Here is a 22,546-nt window from a genome sequence, read left to right as displayed (position 1 = left end):
GGAGGCGAATGCTTTTCATTTACTATACCACCACCCCGCCCCCGCCCTACCGACTACGATTTTACCCAGATTACATGATCGGTCGACTGGGGGGTGGGGAGGGTACGCGGTGGCAGAGGTCGACTGGAGGTTCAGGACACTAAACAGAATGGGGGGAAGGCAAGTTCCAGCAATGGACACTGCACACAAACTATGGCAGAGTTTCTTCCAGTCGCAGTTGTAGACGTCCTTCTAGAACAGGATCCCTTGCGGGAGGGACCCTGAAATGCGGCAGGAAGGCGTCTCGAACAACAAGCTGCGAACCATCAAAGTTCCAGGTGAAAACGCAAAACGGCGACAGTTCTACCAAGGTGCTCAAGACAGCTGGATTCTCGAGAACACATTGAGAGTGGTTGGTCCCACAAGTGAAGGGGTTCAAGCACCACGCAGTGCCTTTGCAGATCAGGTAGTTCACAGGACTTCACCAGGCCAATCGTGGGAAGGGATGCCAGGCCTCTTCAAGGGTCATATTCGGACCTTCAGTTGGCTGTTAGTCTACATGGGAATCTTGGCTCCAACGCTGATCTGAAGAAATGGCTGCAGGAGTCCTCTTGTCCAAAATCCAGATTGCAACCAAGTCCAAGACCACAAATGGTAAGCCTATGCACCATTTAAACAGCCAGTAGTTGTCCAATCAGTGACTTCTATTGGTTTCACTCATGCCCAACATCCAGACTTTCTGGCACCACAGTGGCGTGTGGACCAATTTAGGGCACTAGCCACATTTCATATCCATACACAGTAAATGTGAGTGTGCACCCCCAAAATAGGGGTTGTTGTTGGTACTCTTGTTCAGAAGAGAATTGCCTGGCATTTCGGTGCTGGACTGCCCGCCCCAGGGCAGGACAACGACTGATATGTTTTGGATATTTCTCCTCTGTGAAAGATAGTGAGCTAAAGAATCTGGGTAAGGATCTCGTAACCAGGTCTAATGTCTGGCAGAGGGACTCCCAGGACCCCCCCCCCCCTTGTTAATCTGAATAAACCGAAGACGTCATTAGGTCCCCCTGAAAATGCAGTACCCATTTTTCTTAATACTTACTTGTCCGGCTTGAGGTCCCTGTGAACAATCCCATAGTTGTGCAGGTATTCTAGGGCAAGAACAGTTTCAGCAAAGTACATTCGGGTCATATCAACGGGAAGGGGGCCCATGTTCTTTAAAAGTGTAGCACAGTCACCGCCTGTGGAAAATATAAAAGGTTTTGTTAGTCATAGCTGCAGGCACTGCATTTTGGCATGCACCTGCTGGCAATAACGTTCCCAAAAAAAGTCTGATCTGAATTGACATTTCATGGATAATTGCACACGGGGACCAGTCGGTTTAGCTAGAAGGGTCTGCAATAAATACCACATTTAGCCTCGAGTTCCTACTAAGTGAACAATATATGTTAAAAAATAAAAAGCTTTTCAAAATTTGAAAATTATATTGGCTAAATTAACAGGGTCAAAATCTACTGTACATGTGCATTTCTTCATACATGTGTACTTGTCACAGCAGCACATTAAGACAATGTATTCAATCTACTTTATAGTCAAAGATTGTATTGTGAAGTGCATTAATGCAATCGTGACATTGCTAGTATTACTGAGATTAATGTGTGCTGGGGTTCCCTGCTTTAATCCAAGGTTTAGGCCAAGGATCCCTGGGGTATGGAGGGACAGATCCCTCCACACTCACCAACTAAGGACAGATAAGATGGGCCTTAAGGTCAAAATGGGACCACTTTTTAGGATATATAGATATGACAAAAGTAACTTACCCAGTAATAGTCTTTGAGCTTGTATCCGACAGAACATGCATAGCATTGCATTTTAGTGTTTGGTCAGTAGTACTACATGTATTACATGAGGGCCCCTCTTAGGTAAGAATTGGTGCAGTCACACAATGTGAGACTACACAAGACTTATCTGCTTGGTATTAGGTCACCCACCTTTTGGTATAGGTCTGTACTACACAAGTTGTTAGTGTGAATGAGCAGCCAGAGGGGTACATGTGAGCTGTAGAGCTGTACAAATGAAATCCGTAAATACAATTAGCCAAGTAACACTTAACTCTGAAGGTTTATATTTATTTACACTAAGTTTTAGTTCAGCTTCTTTAAAAAGGCAATTGTTTGTAGCAAACTTTGGAATTACTTTTTCAAAATCAATAAAGTTGGTGAATACTCTTTGGATATGCCACTACATTTCTCCTACACCCTGAAGTGACTTCAATAACAAGGATAGTACTGCATTAATATATAACACCATTATACTTTTCAAACTCAGTTTCAGAAAGGAAGGGTTTAGAGAAAAATATAAAGGTTAGAACATGTACTTATAATGTGAGGACATCGTCCAATGAAAGCTAGGTAAGCCTTTCCCAGCAACAACAACAAAAAAAAAGTGTTCAACACATTTAACCTATGAGAGGAAAAGCAATGCCATTCAGAAAAGTGCCTTTATGGAGCCAGGACAGCCAAAGACAATTGGACAACGTCTACAGTGCTGATACACTTCTTGGATGAAAAGTCTTTCACAAAGTCAGCTAGTTCAGAAAATCCCTGTAGGAACACAAGCTGTTAAGCCTGTGCAAAGGGGAGTTGAAATCAACTCAGAAAGTTAAGCAAGTGCAAATCGCAAGCGAGACAGACCAATTTAAGACAAGAAGGTAAGTAACCTCAAGCCCAAACAGTCCCCTCTGGTTAGAAGAAAAGTGGTGCAGCCGGATGTCGTCTTGCTACACCTATGCAGACCCTGGTTCCTGAGCCTTAGTCGTGGGGATAAGAGGGAGGAGGTTTGGATGGCTCCTGCAGCAGTACTCGGGAAGGACTTCGGCAGCTTTCAACCCAGGATTTTAAAACAAGGACGCCAGGTGGTCCAACAGGAGGGAGTGGTTGAACGTGCTGAAGGCACCCGACAGATCTAATAATATCAGTGCTCCCAGTCCATCGTGGTCAGCCAGCCAGGCCAGGCCATCCAACACTAAGACCAGGACACTTTCCGGGCCCACACCATGGCAGAAAACAGACTGAAAGGGGTTAAGAAAATTAGACGTTTCCAGACAAGAACTAGGAAGAGGAGAAATCGGAGACTAACAGTTACATAAGAAAAGGGAGAAGTGAAATTGGATGAAAGTAATCCCAAACAGTGTGGTCCTGTGCAGGCTTTTTAAGAAGAGGAATAACGAGAGCCTGCTTCAATTCCACTGGAATAGAACCGGACGAACACGAAAGGTTCACTGCCTGCATCACCCAAGTGGCAATATCTGGCATAGTCTGTCTCTTGACACACACTGTAGTACACCTACCAGAGCTTCTGACCTCCCTCAACACACCCACAAACCATTTTACTTCTCACCACTCTCCATCAAAGAGGTCGAAAATATCATCATCAAACTTAAACCATCTTACTTCCAGGGCGACACTTGTCCAGCCTCCATCATTAAGGAGGCTACTAAGGAACTAGCACCATTCATCACCGCCCTTATAAATGCCTGATTCAACGCAGGCATCGTGCCTAACAACCTCAAAGATGCCTGGGTCCTCCCCTTACTTAAAAACAGTGACATAGCACCCCCACTAATTACGGGCCCATCACCACTATCGCCTTCCTACTCAGAATCCTGGACAGAGCAGCTTACCTGCAGATCCAGGACTATCTACAATATAATAACCTCCTTAGCCTTAGACAATCAGGCTTCCGACCAAGGCATGGAACCAAAACAGCTTTAAATCGATTTAAAAACCCAAATCAAAGACCTTAAAGATAACAGCAAGCTGGCCGCCCTCCTACTGCTCGATCTCTTGGCGGCATTTGATCAACCATCAAATACTTTGCAACCATCTCAAATCTGGAGCTCACTTCTCGGACAAAGCCACCACCTGGATCGGATCCTTCCTGGAGAATAGATCAATGAGGGTCTTCTCCCCATCAGCCTCCGCTGAACCGTGACCAGTTCTGTACGGGCTCCCCCAAGGATCATGTGGATCACCAACACTATGTGTTTACGAAGCCTCTCTTCGATATTCTCGACTATTTGTGTGTCACCTACACTAATTATGCAGAGGACACCCAAATACTCATCCCCATCACTGGAGACCACAAAGCGGACTCCAAAGCACTAAACAACGTCTATCTGGTCATTCAGGCCTGGGTGGCACAACATGGGCTCTGTCTTAATGATAAGACAGAGCTACTCCTCTTAGGATCTCAACCGAGATTAATAAATGAGATCCAATCTTTAACTCTTTCATCACTGATGGCAATATCATAAAGGTATCCAATGACACTAAAAACCTTGCCATATATCTAGATTCTATACTATCCTTAACAAGACAATCCAATTCCATAATCTCCTCAACGGCCTACACTTGTAAACTCATCACCGCCTGTCGACCATTCCTTACCACCTCCAACTGCACCACCCTTGCCAGAACTCTTATGTCAAAAATCGACTATTGCAACACACTCTATCTAGGGACCAGCCAACAGAACCTAAATAAACTACAAGTAACACAAAACAATGCCATCAGGGCAGGACTGAATATTACTAGAACTCATCACATTTCCGACACTAGACATAGCTTACATTGGCAATCGATCACCAAAAGAATCACTGTCACTTACGAATAAATGCCTTGCCAATCAGGCACCGAAATACCCGTCCAATCAATTCACAAGCAACACCTCTGATCACCCTCATAGAGCAGCCCAAGTACTCTATTACCAAGGTTCAAGCTTCAGAAAGCAGGGGGTATCCGTGTCCTGCTGCTTGCTGCAAGGCTCTGGAACTCTCTACCCAACCCACTCAGATCAGAATCCTCATACTACTCCTTCAGAAGTAAAGCCAAAACCTGGCTTGTAGCTCAGGACCACTAGAGCCAACACTAGATACCTTGCTCAGAACAACTTGCGTCTGTTTTGCTGTGTGTTATACCATCATGTGGAACACCATTGTAAATATCTACTATATGCACATGTATATGTAATGTATATGTATCAGTATGTAAATATATGTAACTGTAACCTTTAAGAAACACGCCCAGATGCCCTTGGGCTAGGCGCACTACACAAATCAACAAGATACACATAATATCCTTGAGCACCTTAGAGGAACCGGGGTTAAGGGGAGATGCAGATTTAAAACCCCTAGTAGCGGTTAATATTGTCTCAGGAGTGAAAATAGGAAAAGAGGACCATGAGTGGGTAGAGACAGCCTCCTGTATAACCAGAGCCAGGTTGCTCTCGCACAAGCTAGATTTGATGTTAGTACGAATATCCTCAATTTTGAGAACAAAAAGTCAGACAGGCGTTGCAAAGCATTTGAGGGGACCACACCTGCCGAGGAGGTAGTGTTTGATGACAATGATCGCACCAATGAGAATAACTGCTTAGTTTGATTCAGGGCGGTCTCAACTCTTAGTATAAAACACACTTTTGCCTTCACGATTTGCTTGATGGGATTGCTTAGTGATTTGACCCGCCAGTAGCTTGTCAGTTTGCCCATAGGAAGAGTGCCACTTACGTTCCACTTGCCTCTGTTTGAGATGAAGGGCCCTCAGGTCATCTTTAAAGCATGGCTCCAAAGGCTGACCGAGAGGTCTAACCCATTTTAAAGTAGCACAGAAACAAAAAAAAACAGCTTCCAAGCTGAGCACCTGGTGTTAGGACAGTATTACTGAAGTCCAACTAAGGGCTTAGTAAAACCATTCAACTGAGACAGCACAAGGCTCCACTCTTAGTATAAAGATGTAACATCCGAGTTCAGGGCAATGAAGAGAGTAGCCAGGCTCTTCTCATAAGGGAGAGAGGGTTGTAGGAAAGTACACTGAACCTGTAGTACACCAAGGATTCAATAGAAACACTGACAACCAGAAGTATTACAAAAAATAAAGGTGTATTATAAATACAAGTAGGCCAGGTCTTGGGGAAAGTACAGGTCATAGAGTCATAAATACATTTATAAAAACACCTCTACAGACCAAAGCATACAACCTTATTCACAATACCCAACAGTAAGTCTAGCAAAGCCAAACCTTATCGTACACATTTAGTATAGGTCACACCTATTCTTGGGAGTAAAACTATAAGTTACTTTTTGATTACTTTCAGTAATTCAGGGGTAGTAGACCCTGTCAGTTATACAGTGACGCTCAACAAAGAATTCACATAGTAAACCAACTTGCAAATAGACTTTTCTGAATAGTCATTCAAGGAACCGTAAAAACATACTTATTATTCAGGATAACATACCGTTATTCTAGGTGAGTAAAACCTTTATACATTTAAAAGGAGCTATCAGCAACTTAAGGGTAAGTACAACCTAAAGCAGACTTATTCTGGACAGGTTAACAGCAGCTAAGGGGAAGCAAGACCCAATTGGGAACACTCATACATTTATATCCTAACAGGAATAGTAAAGTGAAACCATAGGCATTACATTTGGGAAAGAAGCACAACCAATTTGGCAGAGCAGTTTCTAATGAAAGTAATGGTAGGTTAAATAACCTTACATATAGTTTTACAAGCGGCAGAACACTTTCAAGGTAAGCACTTTCGTAACTGTTCACTCTAAGAGCTACAGTTATCAATAACTCTTTTACAAGTAAGTACACTTTTAAACACTTGTACTTTTCCAGACAGAATCCTTTACTTATCCATACCTTCCCTATTCTACTGCACGAGTTCACACAGGAGCAGAAGAGGGACTCTAGTGATCTAGGAGCCCGCTGTAGGCAGGGTGAGATAGGCTTCTACTGCAGGCAAAAGTCAGAGTTCCTGTGAAATATTGTTCAACAAGTAAGTTGTTCACTTTAAGTTAGTTAGGGTCCAGGGAATTCATAGAAGACACCCCAGGGGGATTTCAGCAGTGGGCCTGGTTGAACTGGAAGAGAGGACTCCCAATCACAAAAACACCCCAAAGCTTTACACCCCAAAAAAGGCTTAAGGTAAGTAAATACCCCAGCCAACACAGTACCTTAGCACAGAAGAAAAGTTCCAGTGAGAAGACTTCAGGATCTGCAGCCAAAAATCCTGTCACTGAATTCCTTCATCATGAAGACAGGACAGTGAAAGGACTTTTGCAGCAGGTATCAGGAGGAAGGCTCTAGACAAGAGGATCTTTGCATGGTTTACTCAGCAATGAAGGAGAGGTTGCCACGAGGGAGGACTCAGGATATGCAGCCAAAGACCCGATTGCTGAAATTCCTTGTCATGAAGACAGGACACTGAAAGGGCTTCTGCAGCACGGATCAACTGTGAAGGTCCCAGGCAAGAGTTTCTTCATGGCTGGATGAAGATCTGTGGTTTTGATGCCCTTTTCAGGAGCCGGAAGAAGACTATATCGCAGATTGGCTTCTCATCGTTTATAAGCTCCAGCACTCTGGTGAGGGGATTTTTTAGATCCGATTCACATTTCTGGAGGTACATCAAGATGCCACCAAAGTTTCAGCTCAATTCGGAATTCAAAAGACCATGCACTGCACAATGGCGCAAGGTCACAGCACAACGTTGGATGGCTCAAAATGCAGGTCTTCTTGAGTCTAGTGGATCTCACCAGGCTCTAGGACGGGACTGTCCTTTTTGGGATCCCTAAGTCGATTGGAAGGAAGGGTAACAGCAGGCTCCGGTTACACAGAAGGCTCTCCAGTTGCTGGAAGTAGCTACGGCTGTCACTTCTTCATCTTCAGCACCAGTGGCTGATTAACTCTTCAGATCAGACTTTTATTCAGGAACCCAGTCAAACAGACCTACAACATTCAAACTTGGGAGCGGGGGGTGGGTGGAGGAGGTTGGCAGACCGTTCATGACAGCCAGCCTCCCAGTTTTAACTGGATTCCCGCAGTCAGGCTGGAAGACAAAGGGGTGCAGAGTGTTGGACTCCTCCTTCGCTTCCTGCCTTCACAATTACTATGGAGCCTGGGCGGGCTTGACTGAGGTCTCCCGTCAAAAGATGAAATGGACACAAAGTATTTTCCCACCGTGGAGGTTAGGTAGAGGAAGAAAGGACAAGGAATACTATAAAATGGTAAGGCTGGGGCCATTTTCCCCATCACTCCACATAAGGCGGGGTGTGCTGGTCTCACCTAAATCTAGTTTAGAGAGGATAAAATATCCTCTCTTTCCTTGGGAGCTGTAGCTCTCACAAGGTTAGCCAGGGAAAGTTAAAAGGGGAGCCCAAAGGGCAACCCAGCAACAATAGGGAGTAAGTGTCAAAAGTTGCCAAATAGGATCAAATTAAAAAGACACTATGGAGAGTCTTAAAAATCACGCCCATAAAAAGAGTAAAAGGTTCCCACTCACTGAGGTATAGGGACAAATAATCCACCAGTAAAGCAAAAAGTTCTGGGGTTGACACAGGTCAGGAAGATTCACCATTGCTATGAAAATCTTACCCAACAGCGTGCCAATCTCTCAGAATATAAAGTTTTAGGAGAAATACAAAGTATCTCTCTATCCTTCCGAACCGTCAAAATTAAAGATCAGGTACGAATCTCAAAGGTGAACCCAAGGGGTTCCCAGCAACACTGCCCATAAGGAGCTGCGTGCTGCCAAACTAAAATATAGATGCCCTAAATGAGCTATGGAGCGATATGTAGACTCCAATAGTACAAGCAAAACACAGAACAGAGTTACAAAAGGTAGAATAAGAATGAATGAGTGGGAAAAGGCTCTACTCATTCAGGATATAAAGAAAAAGATCCAATCCAGCAAAAATTGCTAGGGGTCTCACTAGGAGAGGGGGTGAAGCATAAAAATGAGACCTCTCCCTAGCAACCCCCAAACTCATGAAATTTTGCATTTTGATTTAACTAACAAGCAATTAAATAAATACACCAGTCAGGGAACACATTTAGCCGATTACGGAACATCATGCAGTGTAACTGGAAACAGCCCATCAAAACAAACAAGAGAAACTCAAACAAGGTAGGTCCTCAGTTTGCTGGGGTTATGTTTAGCAGAATGTGTGGGGTTGTATTTAAAGCCCCACCTCCCCCGTCTTGTCTCAGAGTTGAACAGGGACTTGGTCGGAGTTGCACATGAACCTAACTCGCGGGCTGCATTTAACCCTGCCGTTTCGACTGAGCTATATCTTCTCAGACCTACCATCGGATATTCCAACACTTTAGGACACACTTGGGGGGAGATGTAGGCATGCTTACCACCCTCTCTCAGAGACAGTTCGGAGTGAGCCGGGGTTGCCATTTTGATCCCCATGCTCACCGCTCCATTTGCTTCCTGCGTTATCACGAGGGGCAGAGAAGAGGTAATGTGATGTACTTCATATAACAGCTCTCTCGGCCACAAAGCTGCTTACTTCCACTAAACATCTCTCTCGCATGGCTAATAGTTTGATGTTGCTTTGGTTCCAAGACAATTTGCCAGCGAATAAATGCTGTCAGTAAAAAGGCCTGCCGAGGCATTGTGTTCTTTTGCTTCTTTTTACGAAGTGGTAACCCATCCCACCCCCTTTTCAAACCTGCTTCTTACATCCGCCCCCGCTGCCCCGTAGAATGAGGTAAAACTGCAATGCCGCTGGCAGCTTTCTGACCATCTCCGAGAGCTGTACTGTTCGTGCTAAGAACATGCCACAGCATTACTCCGAAGGTAATGAATGCATTCATCACTGCTCTGTAATCAAGACCTTTTATGTTTCACATAATGTGGTTTCAACCTCTTCACTGCATGGACTGGCATTGACTCAGAACAAAACGAAGGATGCGGGTCTAATCCTTGCTTAATGCATCGAGATGTGTACAGCGCTGCAGCCCCAGAACCCGGAGCAAAGTTACCCAATTGCAAACACAGAAACTGCATATTACTAGGCATGGTTTTGAGCTTTACCTTCCACGTACTCCATGACCATGCAGAGGTGGCGCCGGGTCTCGAAGGAGCAGAACATGCTAACCACAAAAGGGTTCTCTGCGAAGGTCAAGATGTCTCGCTCCACAAACACCTGCTGGATCTGGTTCCTCAGCACTAGGTTCTGCTTGTTAATTTTCTTCATGGCAAACCTCTGGCGTGTCTCCTTGTGCCGGACAAGGTATACAGCACTGCAGCGGGGAGGAAAACACAAAGCTATAGTCTGGCTCATTACTGGCTGCTTTGTTCCCCGCCTTAGCCTTCTACCCTGGGGAAATATGGCAAGGGATGAAGGATGATGCAGGAGGTTAATGGGGTAAGAGGGAGAGGAAGGTGGGATGGAAGTGACAGGAAGAGGAAGCGATGGTGAGAGGGAGGGGGAGAGGACAATAGACCAATGAATACTGAAGGGCACCAAGAAAAGGAGCACAAGAAGGAGGCAGCCAGACATGGGAGGAAGAGAGGTTGGATGGCAAGATGAATATACAATATTTGAGTTACTATTTTAAATGTTATTCTTAAAAGGCTGTTACAAAGATTTACAAAGTTATTGTACAGTGGTCTAATTTCCAAATCTACATAATGTACCAAGAGCACATGTAGTTTTCTTCTTTATTTGTAAATGATCAATAGATCAACTGCCCTCAGTCTGTTATGCAAAGGGGTGTGTCCTCTCTGTGGAAGGCATAATTAGCTAAAATGTGGCTGTAGACCACCCTGGGTGGGAACCATCTAAATCAGCAGGTTATTTGGCCTCCTTGTTCTCAGCAAAGAGGCTCCCACGTTTTGCAAATTTCGAAAACGTTTAGTTTACCCCTAAATTACTATGGGTAATCCAGACTTGTAACCTTGCTCACTGTGCTTAGAGAGGCACAGCGTAGCTTCACTGAGGAGGCCCAAAAGGGCCAAAGCACGTGTCTGCGGTTGGTGATGGTACTCTTGCTCAGAGGAGCGTCGCCTAACATCTCTGTTCCGCCTTGCCCTTGTGGGTCGGTGGGAGCACACCGGGATGCAAATGGTGTTGAGCTAAAAGGTGGTTGTAGCCTCTCCAGAGTGGGACCCTTCCTTTGGCTGTGCTCATTCTCAGTGGAGGGGCGCCCACAGTTTGCAAATGTTAGAATTTAGCTAACCTTCAGTGACTAAAGGGGTGCAGGGTTTGTGAAGTAGGCCCATTTTGGTGGACGCAAATTGCTGCAGAGTGACCTGCATATGTTTGTACTGTTTATTCTAAAAAGTGGCTGCAGGCTTCCAATTTATAGTGAAAGAGAATTCCCGGAAAACCAGTTTGCAATGGGATGCATACAAATTAAGTTGGCGAGACACAGAATCGTGCATTTGTTTTTTTAATGACATGTTGGCTACATTTCAGTTGCCAGCCGTTTGTGCCACCACTTTTCTTTGCATGCTTGTTTGGTTATTTATAATGCGCGCCAGACCCAAGGGTATTCGGGCGCAGAAAGCAAAAGAGGATTGCTCAGCTTAGGTTACATTGCTGTGCGTTACAATACAATAATAAACAGTGCTGGCATTGATCATACAAATGAACAAATGGTGGCAAACAACATCAGGCAACAATTATATACAATAGTAGTGGGCAGTAGTGTGACAGTGTCGTAAAGGGTCAGATGTCCAGCTCCTTAACCCATTGGATGAGGTTGGATCTGAAACGTGGGTAAGGCATGTCTTCCCTTAAAGAGGGCGGGAGGGAGTTCCAATTTTGGGCGGCTTTGACTGTGAAGTTACTACCACCCGTCTTCATGCGTTTGAATCTAGGCACTCAAAGTAGGTTGGCAGTGGCTGTTCTGGAGGGGCGGTTAGATTGCGTGAAGAATCTAGTAGTGAGCTACTGTGGGGCGGCCATGTCTAAGCATTTATGAGTCAGGGAGGCGGATTTGACTTCCACTTATCCATGCACACCAGTGCGCTTGGGTAAAAAACACATTTTTGGGCATCTCTCGGTTGGGCAGAGTGGCACCAGCTACGTAACTCAACACTTAACAGCATTGCTTTTTACTGCTCATTTATTTAAGACCTGGCCTGCAGATAAATGACATGCTTACCCGTACGCCCCATTGCTGATCAGCTTGATGGTTTCAAAATCTGCTTCACAGGGTTTCCTTCGGGAAACTGTTGACAAAACCCGACTCTAAAAACAGAAAGAAGTGTCACTTTCCTACGGCATCACCATGTCATCATTGATCCCAACTGTCACCAGGTCAGATGTCTCTGTTATTCAGTCCATGCTTTTCAAGCAAGTACACCCAGGCCCAGGCTCTTAAAAAAACTGAAGCGAAACAAGAAGTTTAGGCCTACATGTCCCAGCACGCAAATCCCAGTTGTGTACCACGCTAGGATTGTGAAACAGTGCATAAGGACCTGGGGGCCAGTTGGCATCTTTAATTTTTGTAGAACACACAAACACCAAATGCCATTGGGTGCCGGACCCAGCACTGATGTGAGGAGTGGTGAACTTCAAAGTAGCATCAACACACAGCAACACTATGAAATCTGGGACTCGATCTATTGAGACTGCACAGTTTCTCTGCACAAGGGTGTGCGTGCACATAACATGGCGAGACAGAGAACCGGCCACCACACCATGGCCTACTTGAAGAAAACAATTAAGTGATGGCGCAATGCGGGTTTATCTGCACCGGCTGCCATATGGAGAGGCGATCATCAGATATCCTTTATCCAGCAACTGCCGGAGTGAGAAGATTCTCCGGCAGAATGAGCCAGGTTACAAGACAGGAAGCCCTGCCCAGAGTTCAGACAGGACATGACGTGCTCTAGTCTGGAGCAAGATTCTAGGGAAAGGGGGCTTTGCACAAATTAAACGCTTTGGGAGTCGAAACTAATTCTGGGGTAGAGCATCATTCCCGATAAACTCTACTACTGCGATAACGTGCTGAAGAAATGCTAGTTTAAATTAGGAACCTGGAGTAAATTAATTGAAATCTCGAAACCAAATCGACACAGAAATATGGCAGCTGCCCATCGCCACGCCCGGTTACACAGCAGATTTAATTGTGCTAGGAAGACTCCATCGCACACACGGTGCAGACACCTTAGACCAGTCTTGGCTCTTACCGCAATGTGATCTAATTCTAGAGTAAAATAGGAGGCGTCACCAGAACACCTGAATGCCCTGGCCCCGGCTTGCAAGATCTTTACAGGGTGCATAGCGGGTAGATCTGCAGCATAGGCACTTTGAAGAATGGTGTGTGGCAAATAAATTGCCAGTCTCCATCCTAAACACGGAGAATGCCCATGTATGGGGCCATCAAGGATGTGGGGGGCATACAGGGTGAAAGCAAAGCAGGAGACCAATGTATTTGATTTTAGGCAAATCGCTATGTAGGTTTACCCTAGTGCCTTTACCAGTCGAAATTAGGAGCACTGGAAGTAAGCCAACCCCCAATATTCAGCGCTTTATAAAAATGAAGGTGAACTCTCGTTTGGTCTTGACTGCATATGGTCGAGCTGAAATCAGACCTCTTTGGCAAAGTAGCTCAGTTAGTTAACGTGCATACTATAAAGAACTCTGTACAGCTAGCTACCAAGGGGTGGGACAGATTTAGTCATCTATGCCTTCGAGAGCAATAGCATAGGACAACTGTACATGGTCAAAATGCTGCACGCTCATTCATTGGCCGACAGCTGCTCAACTTGCAGAGCTATACCAAATTAACGTTTTAGGAATCTTGCTTTATCATAGAGCAATAAGCAGCATATTTGAACTATTGGATAACATCAAAATAAACAAACGCCCCACCACGAAATGCATTCCAAACACCACCACTAACTGGGATTCAAACCGTTTTTGTTTTACTGCAACTCTTTATTGAAATACATTTTAAAAAATCAGACTCGCAAATATTAACAGTATATAAGTTGGAGGCACACCTATAGAGTTATTAACCAGGGAGTTGCAGGACCAATGGCTTTGCCTTAAATCCACCAACTCCACTTCCGGTCAACAACTACCTTGGAAAATAGTGCCGAATTACCATTGCTAACATCGGGCTTGAAAGCTTTGTGACTTTGCCGAGTTCGTGTGGAGGACCCCAATACGACACACAGGCGGGATTTACACTGAAGCAGGCAATGCGCTGGAGGAATGCATGACAAATAAGAGAGGACGTTTATGGCGTTTCTCACCTCTGGAGGATCCTCCTGTTCTGGGGGAAACGAGGTTTCACTGTCATAGAAGTCATCAAACTGAACCATCTCTGGAAAGAAGAGAACAGAGGCGCTGGTTATCTGGAAGCCCAAAAGAGCAAGAACATCGCCTTCAGTGTCACGTAGGCAAAAGAGGACAAAGAAAGCGACGTTTCTTTTGAAAGACATCTCCATCAGCTACAGAGTAAGCCCGACACATGCCCGACTTCGCCCCGTCCCAAACGATGTACCTAGTGCACTTTCGTGTAGGGCGAAGACCAGTCCAGAGTTACCCACTGGCATTATGGAACGCACCTGGGACCTCAATATAGGTAGGGCAACGTCGGAGGAGCATAAATATTCCGAAAAATACAAGCAACCAAAGTAATGCCCCTGTACAAGAAGAGAAGCACATCCCCCCGAATACCACCAGTGGTATTTCAGAAATCCCTTATGGATTGTGCACAGGAAAGGTATACATCAGTGCAGTAGAGACCCCAATGTTTTGCTCTTATACCCATGGCAATAAGGAATTGAGATATATATGAAGGGATTGCTATAGGAACTGTGGTCTTTGTAACGTATGTCTTTGGCATGTTCTCTTGGAAGGCAATGGTTACACGCCCAGTGTGTCCCCTTCAAAGGGAGTTTCATGTTACAGGTGGGGCAAAACTTAGTGTTCTCCATGGGTGGCCTGACGATTGCACGCAGCTGGAAGCATGATGTGGATGAGGTTGAGAGAGATTCTAGTGGAAACTAGCGATGACCATCAAGGGTGGAATGGCCTATAGGGAAAGGGAACTCTAGAGATTTCTCGGTAGGCCTTTGAACCCTGGTCCTCTTATGCAGTAACTTATTTTATTCCCAAATATTCTCATAGGGCAAGGGTGGGCTTGCTGAAAATGTGTAATACGGGGCCACTTTGAACATTCTTTCCAGGGCCTCTTTTGGTTCCCAGTACACTGATGATGACTCCTCCCCCACTATCCCTAAAGTATGCCTCGTCAGTGGCTCATCAATCGAGCGTCAATTATCTTTTTCAGCCCGTCTCCTCGAAGTTGATACTACAGCAGTTTTAGTATTGAAGAGGTGGACAAAAATGGCACTTATGTGTTGACATTTTAACATCTGTCTACATCCGTGTTAGGGAGAATTCTCAGAAATGTGCTAATTCCTCTCTACCTTAAGGACCCCCAGCAACTTTGCTGGAAAAAACTTTAACCTGGAGAGAGCGAGACCCTTTTTTACCCACTCATGTATTTTAATGTGATTTTTGAACACTGTTTCTTTTAGTTGTGGAGTCTGACAAACTCCATAGGCGGCATCTTTTACATTGTGTCACACAGCACCTTCAGTGCAGTGGCACAGGGAAGTATTTCAGATTTCCCAAAGGTTTAAATACCTTCTCTTGGATAAACTACTGTTTCCAAGGGCAGTAAAGTGAAATTGAGCACTTATATTTATAACTTTCTAGACCCAGCACACATTATCTTACAATAGGGTGCTGGAGGGGTTACTTAGTATCCCTTTTCTCTAGCTTCTCATGTAACAATTTTAAGTTACCCTTTCCTCTATGAATGGCTGGTGGCAGTGGTTTACTTTTAACTACCTTGGTGTGCTTTACCATGACTGTAAACGCAGCCCGCGGTAAAAGTGCCCAGGGGAGCCATTTTTGTCAAAATGGCCTGGTCGTCCTTTTTCGCCATTTCTTTGTGGAAAGTTCCTTCTTGAGATTTACTCTGCGCGCCAAACCAGGTTTGGTCCCTTTGTTCGTATGGTCTTTGGCCGGATTCACGAGTGAAGCCCGCCTCTGGCTCCAGGGTGTCTGGCGGGGGCAGGAAGTGAAGGAGCTGCCCGAAACTCCCTGCGCTTAATCGCCTAGGAGACAGGAATGCACTCTTAGGTGATTGGCCGGCTGGCTGTCCGGCAAGGACAGCCCCCCTACTGGGTGATTGACAGGTAGGATGGAATGAATGGTAAAAAACTGCATAAAAAAGCGAGGCTTTTTGGCTTGGAAGGCAAAGTTGACCACTGGACAAAGGAATTTGAAGAACTTGGTAGAGACGCCTGCTGCAACTCCTGGACTGTTGGTTTGCCCGGTGAAGCCCTGCTGCTGTGCTGAAGCTCCAAATTCGTATCGACAGAGAAGCCGCGCAAGGACAACTTCTGCCCTTGAGTTTGTGGGGCATATCAACTCCAAAGTAAGCCACCTGGTCATCCTCTAGAAGCTGGTTGAATTTTCACTGCAGTTGCTGCTGGAACCGAATAGCCAGGGAGAGGAACACCTGATCTTTTAAGCTGTCCAAGAGCTCCAGGAAGATCCTCCGGAAACCCAGGAAGCAGGACTGACCGAGCCTGAGCAACCTCAGAGTGCTGGACCCCAGATGCAAGGAAAGCCCATCTCGACAGCCAGAAACCGCGGTGTTGCTATCTGCGGTGGACGCAAGGAGCTTAAACACCGAAGTGCCACTTGTTTGAAGATTGCCGGTTGCGGTCGGTGACCGTCCCACTGCAGTGCACCAGGATCTGCAAAGCTGCATAACAAAGCATCTGCTGCACTTTTCTTCAACCTAAAGGTACTGTACAGCCTAAGAGAACTTACCTCTTGTGCCACCTTGCTTGATCTCAGTTGAGACTTGTCTAGAGTGGCTTGCATCTTCTACTACTCACAGGCCTAACAGCATGTGACCCTACAGTTGATTCTACTTTTGCTACAAAGATTTCTAAAACATTGTGCAAGTATTTTACTTACCTGCAAGAAGTGATTCAGTTCACCTTGGCTTTTACTAACTTAACATTGGCTGGCCTGGCTCTCTGAATGACTCTTCTCTCCTCTGCTCATGTGTTTTGCCTTCCTTCTAGGAAAGGTTTAACTGACTTTGCATTGTTTTTTTTTGTTTTATTTAAAGTACTTACCTGGTTAAGAATAATTGTGTGAACACTGGTCTTATTCTGAAACCTCTTTTCGTTGGCACTCCTCAAGTATATTCCAAATGCGACAGTGATATATTAATGTCAACAACACCCTAGCTATTGAAGTCACCCGAGGGTGTGGGTAGTGTGTGAGCCATCCCAAATGGGTATTTGCCAATTTAGAAAACTAAGAGTGTGTATTTTTGAAGTGTGTGTGTGTTGCTTTATATAACTCCCTTCTGAAGAAGGCTTATTCACACTGACTGTTAAATTGTTTAATCAAGAAACCTTGTGTATAAGAGTTTAATTGAATACTTGTCACTGTGAATCTCTCTGCAAAGCCCCCTACAGCTCACATTGACCCTCTTGAGATAGGCCTGGCTACTCGACCACACTACCAAACTGTGTAGTACAGACTTATACCGAAGGTTGGGTTCCTATTGCTAGGAGGCCAGGGTTGCTGCAGTGCACCCAAAGGGTACTGCATACAATCTTGCCTAACAAACCGCTTGCCGATAAAAACAAAAAAACTCAAATGGAATTCTTCTCTGAACCAACCATTATATGGCGGCCTATGTAAAATATGTGAATCTAAGCAGATTCAAAAGCCTCAGAAACCACATTATCTTGAATATGGTGGATGCTAAAACAGGTGGTAGCTTGAGAATGGCACTTATCTTGCTAATATCACAGAGCCTGTTAGGAAGACTTATTTATGTAATCTTACATAGATTAATTGTAAAGTTTTACACCACCCTAAGACTTTCCAGAAGTGCTGCAAGGAGGACAGAGTGAACAGTGTGTGAGGTTGGAAGACATTTCAGGGCTTGACAAGGATTGAAGGTAGGTCATAAAGGAGTCAAGGAGGGCAGCACACGAGTCCGCCGGACAGAGAAGGGCACCATTAAAGGAAAAACAAGTGCTTTATCATGAGCTCGCACTGCTGTATCTCCAACCCACTTATCGAATATATCTGCAGATCTCAGAGGTAAACCAATATGGAGGGGTTGGGGTAAGCCATGCCGCTGCTAGATACACATCCCTTTTATTTCTCTAGTTACACTTAATTTCTTATTGGAAGGCTATGGCCCTCAACTATCTGGCATGGACAGTCAGAGGTCAATGTCTGACCTTAGGCTGCGTGGGTGGGTGCTCTGGAGAAGAATAAAACTTTGGTTGAGTTTAGGCACATGAGAAGGCTTTTCATGCCAGCACTTTTAGCATTGAATAATCTATTGCAGTTGTATGCATTTGACCCACTAATCAAAGCACAATCTCTAACCCCCAGTAAACTGGAGACCAGTAATCTTGATGACATAGGGCTAGTTAGCAACTTGGGTGAATAATAGACAACGAGGGAAAGGAAGGAATAATTTCTAGGTGAAGAGAAAAACAAAAAAAAGGGACCACCATATCTTCTGAACCACAAATTACTCCCAAGTGTAACTAGGGTTGGAGTTGCAACAATTCCCTTAGGCCTTGCTCTGGACGGGAGTGGTACTGTGAAGAGACATAGGTTCCTCGTTTGATGTCTTTTCCTGACTTGGTGCGCTGGATAAGTAAACTGGTGGCAGCGAAAGATGAGGTGAGATCGGGGGAGACGGGTGTGACGAAGAAGAGGGAATGGATGGACTAGTAGAAGAGATGAGGAAGGCGAGAAGATGAAGGGAGAGGGTAGAGAAAATGAACAGAGCTGGCAGAAACGGAAGAAAGAGGGGAGAGTGATCGAACATTCATCTTTTTGTCTGCATGGAACCAAAAAGATCACAGGTAATGCTGAAAAATGTCAGGCCAATCAAAGCGCCAAATATACGAAGGAAGCAAATTCTAAACTTTATCTCTGGCGAACGCCCCTAAACTTTGCTCCACTCTTCCCCCAATTGGTTTCCTAACGTTTTTCCTGTAAAAGTACATATCCATCCAGAAATGTATTCAGATGTGGCCTTAAGCGACTCTCGTTGTCACAGGGGTTGGGTGCGAAATAACCTCAGTTATGTCCTCAGTGGTTGGTGGCAAAGAAATTGCCTTTTGAGATACTGCTTGCTGTGTCCAGAGGGAGGACAGACTGCACCCTCACTCTTAGAAATGCAGTAGAAGTAAATCAGCTAAAAAAAAATCTCTTTTTGTGGAAGGAAGCAAATGAAGACAAGTATGGTCATGGCTTCTGGCTGCAACAAAAGAGGGAGGGCAGTTGACCCAAATACCAGTCTTGGTGTATTACAAAAGTAATGTTAGATTCACGAGTTTAGGTCCTGGAAGGAGTCAGAGAAAGGTTCAATGCAGCGATCACCAGTGATTGAGTGGCTGCCAAGAGTTTGAAAGGATAAAATGGAATTTATAACGCACCTATACACAAGTGTTTCAAGGTGCGACGAGGCAAGGGAGGGGGGACAGAGGGAAGACAAAAAACGATCTTACTAGGCCAGGTGACATTGATTCCCCACAAGTGCAGGGGAGGGGTGAAGGGAAATGTGCGAAGGGGAAAGAGGAAAAAAAGTGCAGTACATAGGATCAATAGTAAAAATAAATAAAGGTACCGCCAGCTGGTGGCAAGTGCAAGAGTAAGTGCAGACATCAAGTGAAAAGTGCTGGTAGGGGACTGTAGGGATACAGAAACAGCCCCCGGTTGCAAGGGTTGCCAATGAGGAAGCGCAGGTGTGCAACTGGCGGGGGTGGGGACCGTGGCCCGAGATCAGAGGGTAGCCAGGTGAAAAGGGCAGTTTCGATTTCAGCCAGGAGTTCACAGGGGAGAGGAAAAGAGAATGCAGAAGCAAAGTGGAAGGTCTTGCGGTGCTTCCGGAACCAGAGATGGTTCTCCTGAAGTTTCAGAGAGGCAGCCTTCTGATTGAAGGCAGAATTTGCATTGAGTCCCAATGTGCCCATTTAACCTGGGAGGCTGTGCCCTCACTTTGTCTAACCTTAGTCTAAGTCCTGCAGTATGAGAAGACAAGATAGACTCGAAGAACACTGCTACTGGCAAGGCATAGCAGCAGGGCTTTGCCACAATGTTTCAAAGAAACTGTTAGTTTTTGTGGACATCACATTTCTAGGGAGTCCACAGGGAAGTGGCGGACTGCTGTTCCCTCCCACTAACCGGGCACGCACAGCTTGGTTGAAAGCTTGAAACATCCTATTCTACAAGAAAACTCCTTGTTGCTCGTGCCTGGTCAGATCAGACATGAAGAGGGAGGACCTAAATAAGACCTACATCAGCCTTAATCGACGTAGCCCAAGAACCATCATTCTCGAACCAAAGAACATTCAAGAAAGTTGAGGTGTTCAATTCTTCCCTGAAAAGAAACCACAGTAAAACCCCACCCCCACCCGACATGATCTTCACAATAAAAGAACCATATTGGCTGTAAAGACACATGCACTGTATTGTAGCTTCCACAGATCACCTTTCTTCTAATTCAGCATCTTCGCTAGCGGGTCGTCTATCCTCCTGCTTGCCAACAGCACAAAGTCGTCACCACAGGAAACACTGATGAAGAACCGCAGACACGCAATGACATTGCTGAGTACTGACTTTTCCAACTTCCATAGTTGGAGCAGCCAATATTTGCGTACCATGGGACATTACCCACTGTGAATATTGGCCTCCTGATGGAGCCCGATTTTTAGCATTGGGGGTACCACAGCAACAGGGCTGTATTCCACTAGCCAATCGGAAGCCGGTGTGTCTCTCCCATCTACCCCACAAGAGACTAACTCCTGGTTGAGCGAATATATATTTGAAGGATTTCTTGTGATGCAAACCATTCGATTTGGGTATCCAGACTACTCACAGGGCTTGGAACATCGCCAGTGACTGCACGGTAGGGCCACAACCGCAAAACACTAATTGCACTGTTGTCAAATGTTTGCTTAACTGAAATCTGTACATTATAAACATTCAAAGATGACACTGAGTAATATTTTTACAAAATCTGTGTGTGGATCTTAGCCATGCCTCTCTTAAGAGTTGCCCCCGACTGCTTAGACCCCATCTACCACTATGTGAGCCTGGGGACAACTGGGAGAGACCTGGTTGCCAAGCTCTATGCCAGTGCCCCTCTCATCCCCTGAGTAAGAGGAGCGGAGAGGAGGAACGGTTAAAACAAATTCACCATTATTACATTAATGTTGGTCACTGGCCACCCCCAACCCACAAGGAATCTTCACCTTCCAAAGGATCTTTGTTGAGCCCCAACTGGCTGATGATGTACCGCGGGATGCTGTCTGTTTTTATCCCGTGGCCGACCTTGGCCTGGCCCTCTGCTGCCTCCAGAAGGTGAAAGAACTCTTCTGGGTCAAACTCCTGTAAATGAAAAATCTTAGATCAGAACATTGCTTTCCTTACAGTGATTTTGAGTTGGATGACTATTTTATTAAATAGAAAATTCAAATATACAGGTATTTCGTATAGCTCGAAATTTAAGAAAGTATCTGATGTGTAGGTGCTCCCCATGTCTCAGTAGTTACTGGAGATGAAGGACCTGGTGATAGGCTACATATCACTATAAGATCCACAAAGAGGGTGGGACCTAGTTGGAATCCAGGGGGTAAGCAATGTTGAATGTATAGCCAACCCATTTATTCCTCTCGCACCTATGGAATTTTGCCAAAGCACAGCCTCACACTCCCACATACATCTGCTTTTACATACAACTCAAAACATTTGCACAACGCCCCCAACCATAAGAATGCAGCTACCTTACAAGACAAAAAATTCAAACTGTAGCTACACACATTACTAGCTATCCTCTCACCCCACCACCCCGACCCCTCGCTTAGCTTCTAGTATACCACCTTCCACATGCCATTCAGACATGGGTGTCTAGCAGGGTCTTGGCAACCCTCTCATAACTTTAATGGCCAATATGCACACACGCATAATAGCACCTCCCAATTTCCCATACTTTTGGGCTTTGTTCCCTCCACGGGTGTTCAACCACCAGTGCGTTGGGACCAAAAGTCTGGTGAAAGGTGCTATATAAATGACGAAAATTAATAAATGAGAGAGTACAGAGACTAGTTCTGACAATTCATATGACAAACAACTGGGGGGAGGGGAGGTTACATCTGTCAGGTGGGTGATTTATTTGTCACAAGGGGTTTCTAGCATACCATTTACCAATTATGTAGATCACTTTATAAATTGATTTGTAGCAGAATTATTTTACAGAAAAAAAAAAAGTATAGCAATCCTCAATTACAAGAAAAAGGAACATAATAAAACAAATTAATGGCAAAACTCCCAATATAGGGAAGGATGTTGAGCATAGAGAAGAATGAACATGCAATAAGTGAGGTGTACACATGGCAAAAGGGGACGATGGGTCCTCGGACTTCAAGCGTTTATCCCAGTCTTCCTATCCTGTCCTAGAAGATTTGTGTAGCTTGTGTTTCACCTCCCACCTTTTGAACCTTGGCTCTGAGACTGTATGGGTACGGTCAACGCTGAACAAAAATCCAAATAAAATCAGGCTTCTACATTGGCTTCACAGAAACCAGGCTCCTGTTCAGTGTAGGTAAAGGATCATGTGTAGGTGGCAAGCGAAGTTCCCTTGAGGTGGGAGTGCATAAGGACTTCTTGTCCTGGATCCTC

The 22,546-nt window shown here is 45.1% G+C and overlaps 1 protein-coding gene across 6 annotated transcripts in view; it reads right to left on the bottom strand.

Annotated features, from left to right (window-relative positions):
• Positions 1–22,546, bottom strand: part of MAST3 (microtubule associated serine/threonine kinase 3) — a 1,229,968-nt gene that overhangs the window by 162,593 nt on the left and 1,044,829 nt on the right. For all 6 annotated transcript variants that reach the window (XM_069649250.1, XM_069649247.1, XM_069649248.1 and 3 more), the window contains 5 exons: positions 21,121–21,256; positions 14,044–14,114; positions 11,943–12,028; positions 9,865–10,073; positions 1,082–1,220 (listed from right to left, as the gene is read on the bottom strand). In XM_069649250.1, the coding sequence (XP_069505351.1) occupies positions 1,082–1,220; positions 9,865–10,073; positions 11,943–12,028; positions 14,044–14,114; positions 21,121–21,256 (641 nt within the window). The remainder of the gene's footprint in view (positions 1–1,081; positions 1,221–9,864; positions 10,074–11,942; positions 12,029–14,043; positions 14,115–21,120; positions 21,257–22,546) is intronic.

Source organism: Ambystoma mexicanum, chromosome 1p (assembly GCF_040938575.1).
Source record: "Ambystoma mexicanum isolate Mex_15411 chromosome 1p, UKY_AmexF1_1, whole genome shotgun sequence".
Taxonomy (NCBI): domain Eukaryota; kingdom Metazoa; phylum Chordata; class Amphibia; order Caudata; family Ambystomatidae; genus Ambystoma; species Ambystoma mexicanum.
This window is presented reverse-complemented; position numbering and strand designations above follow the sequence as displayed.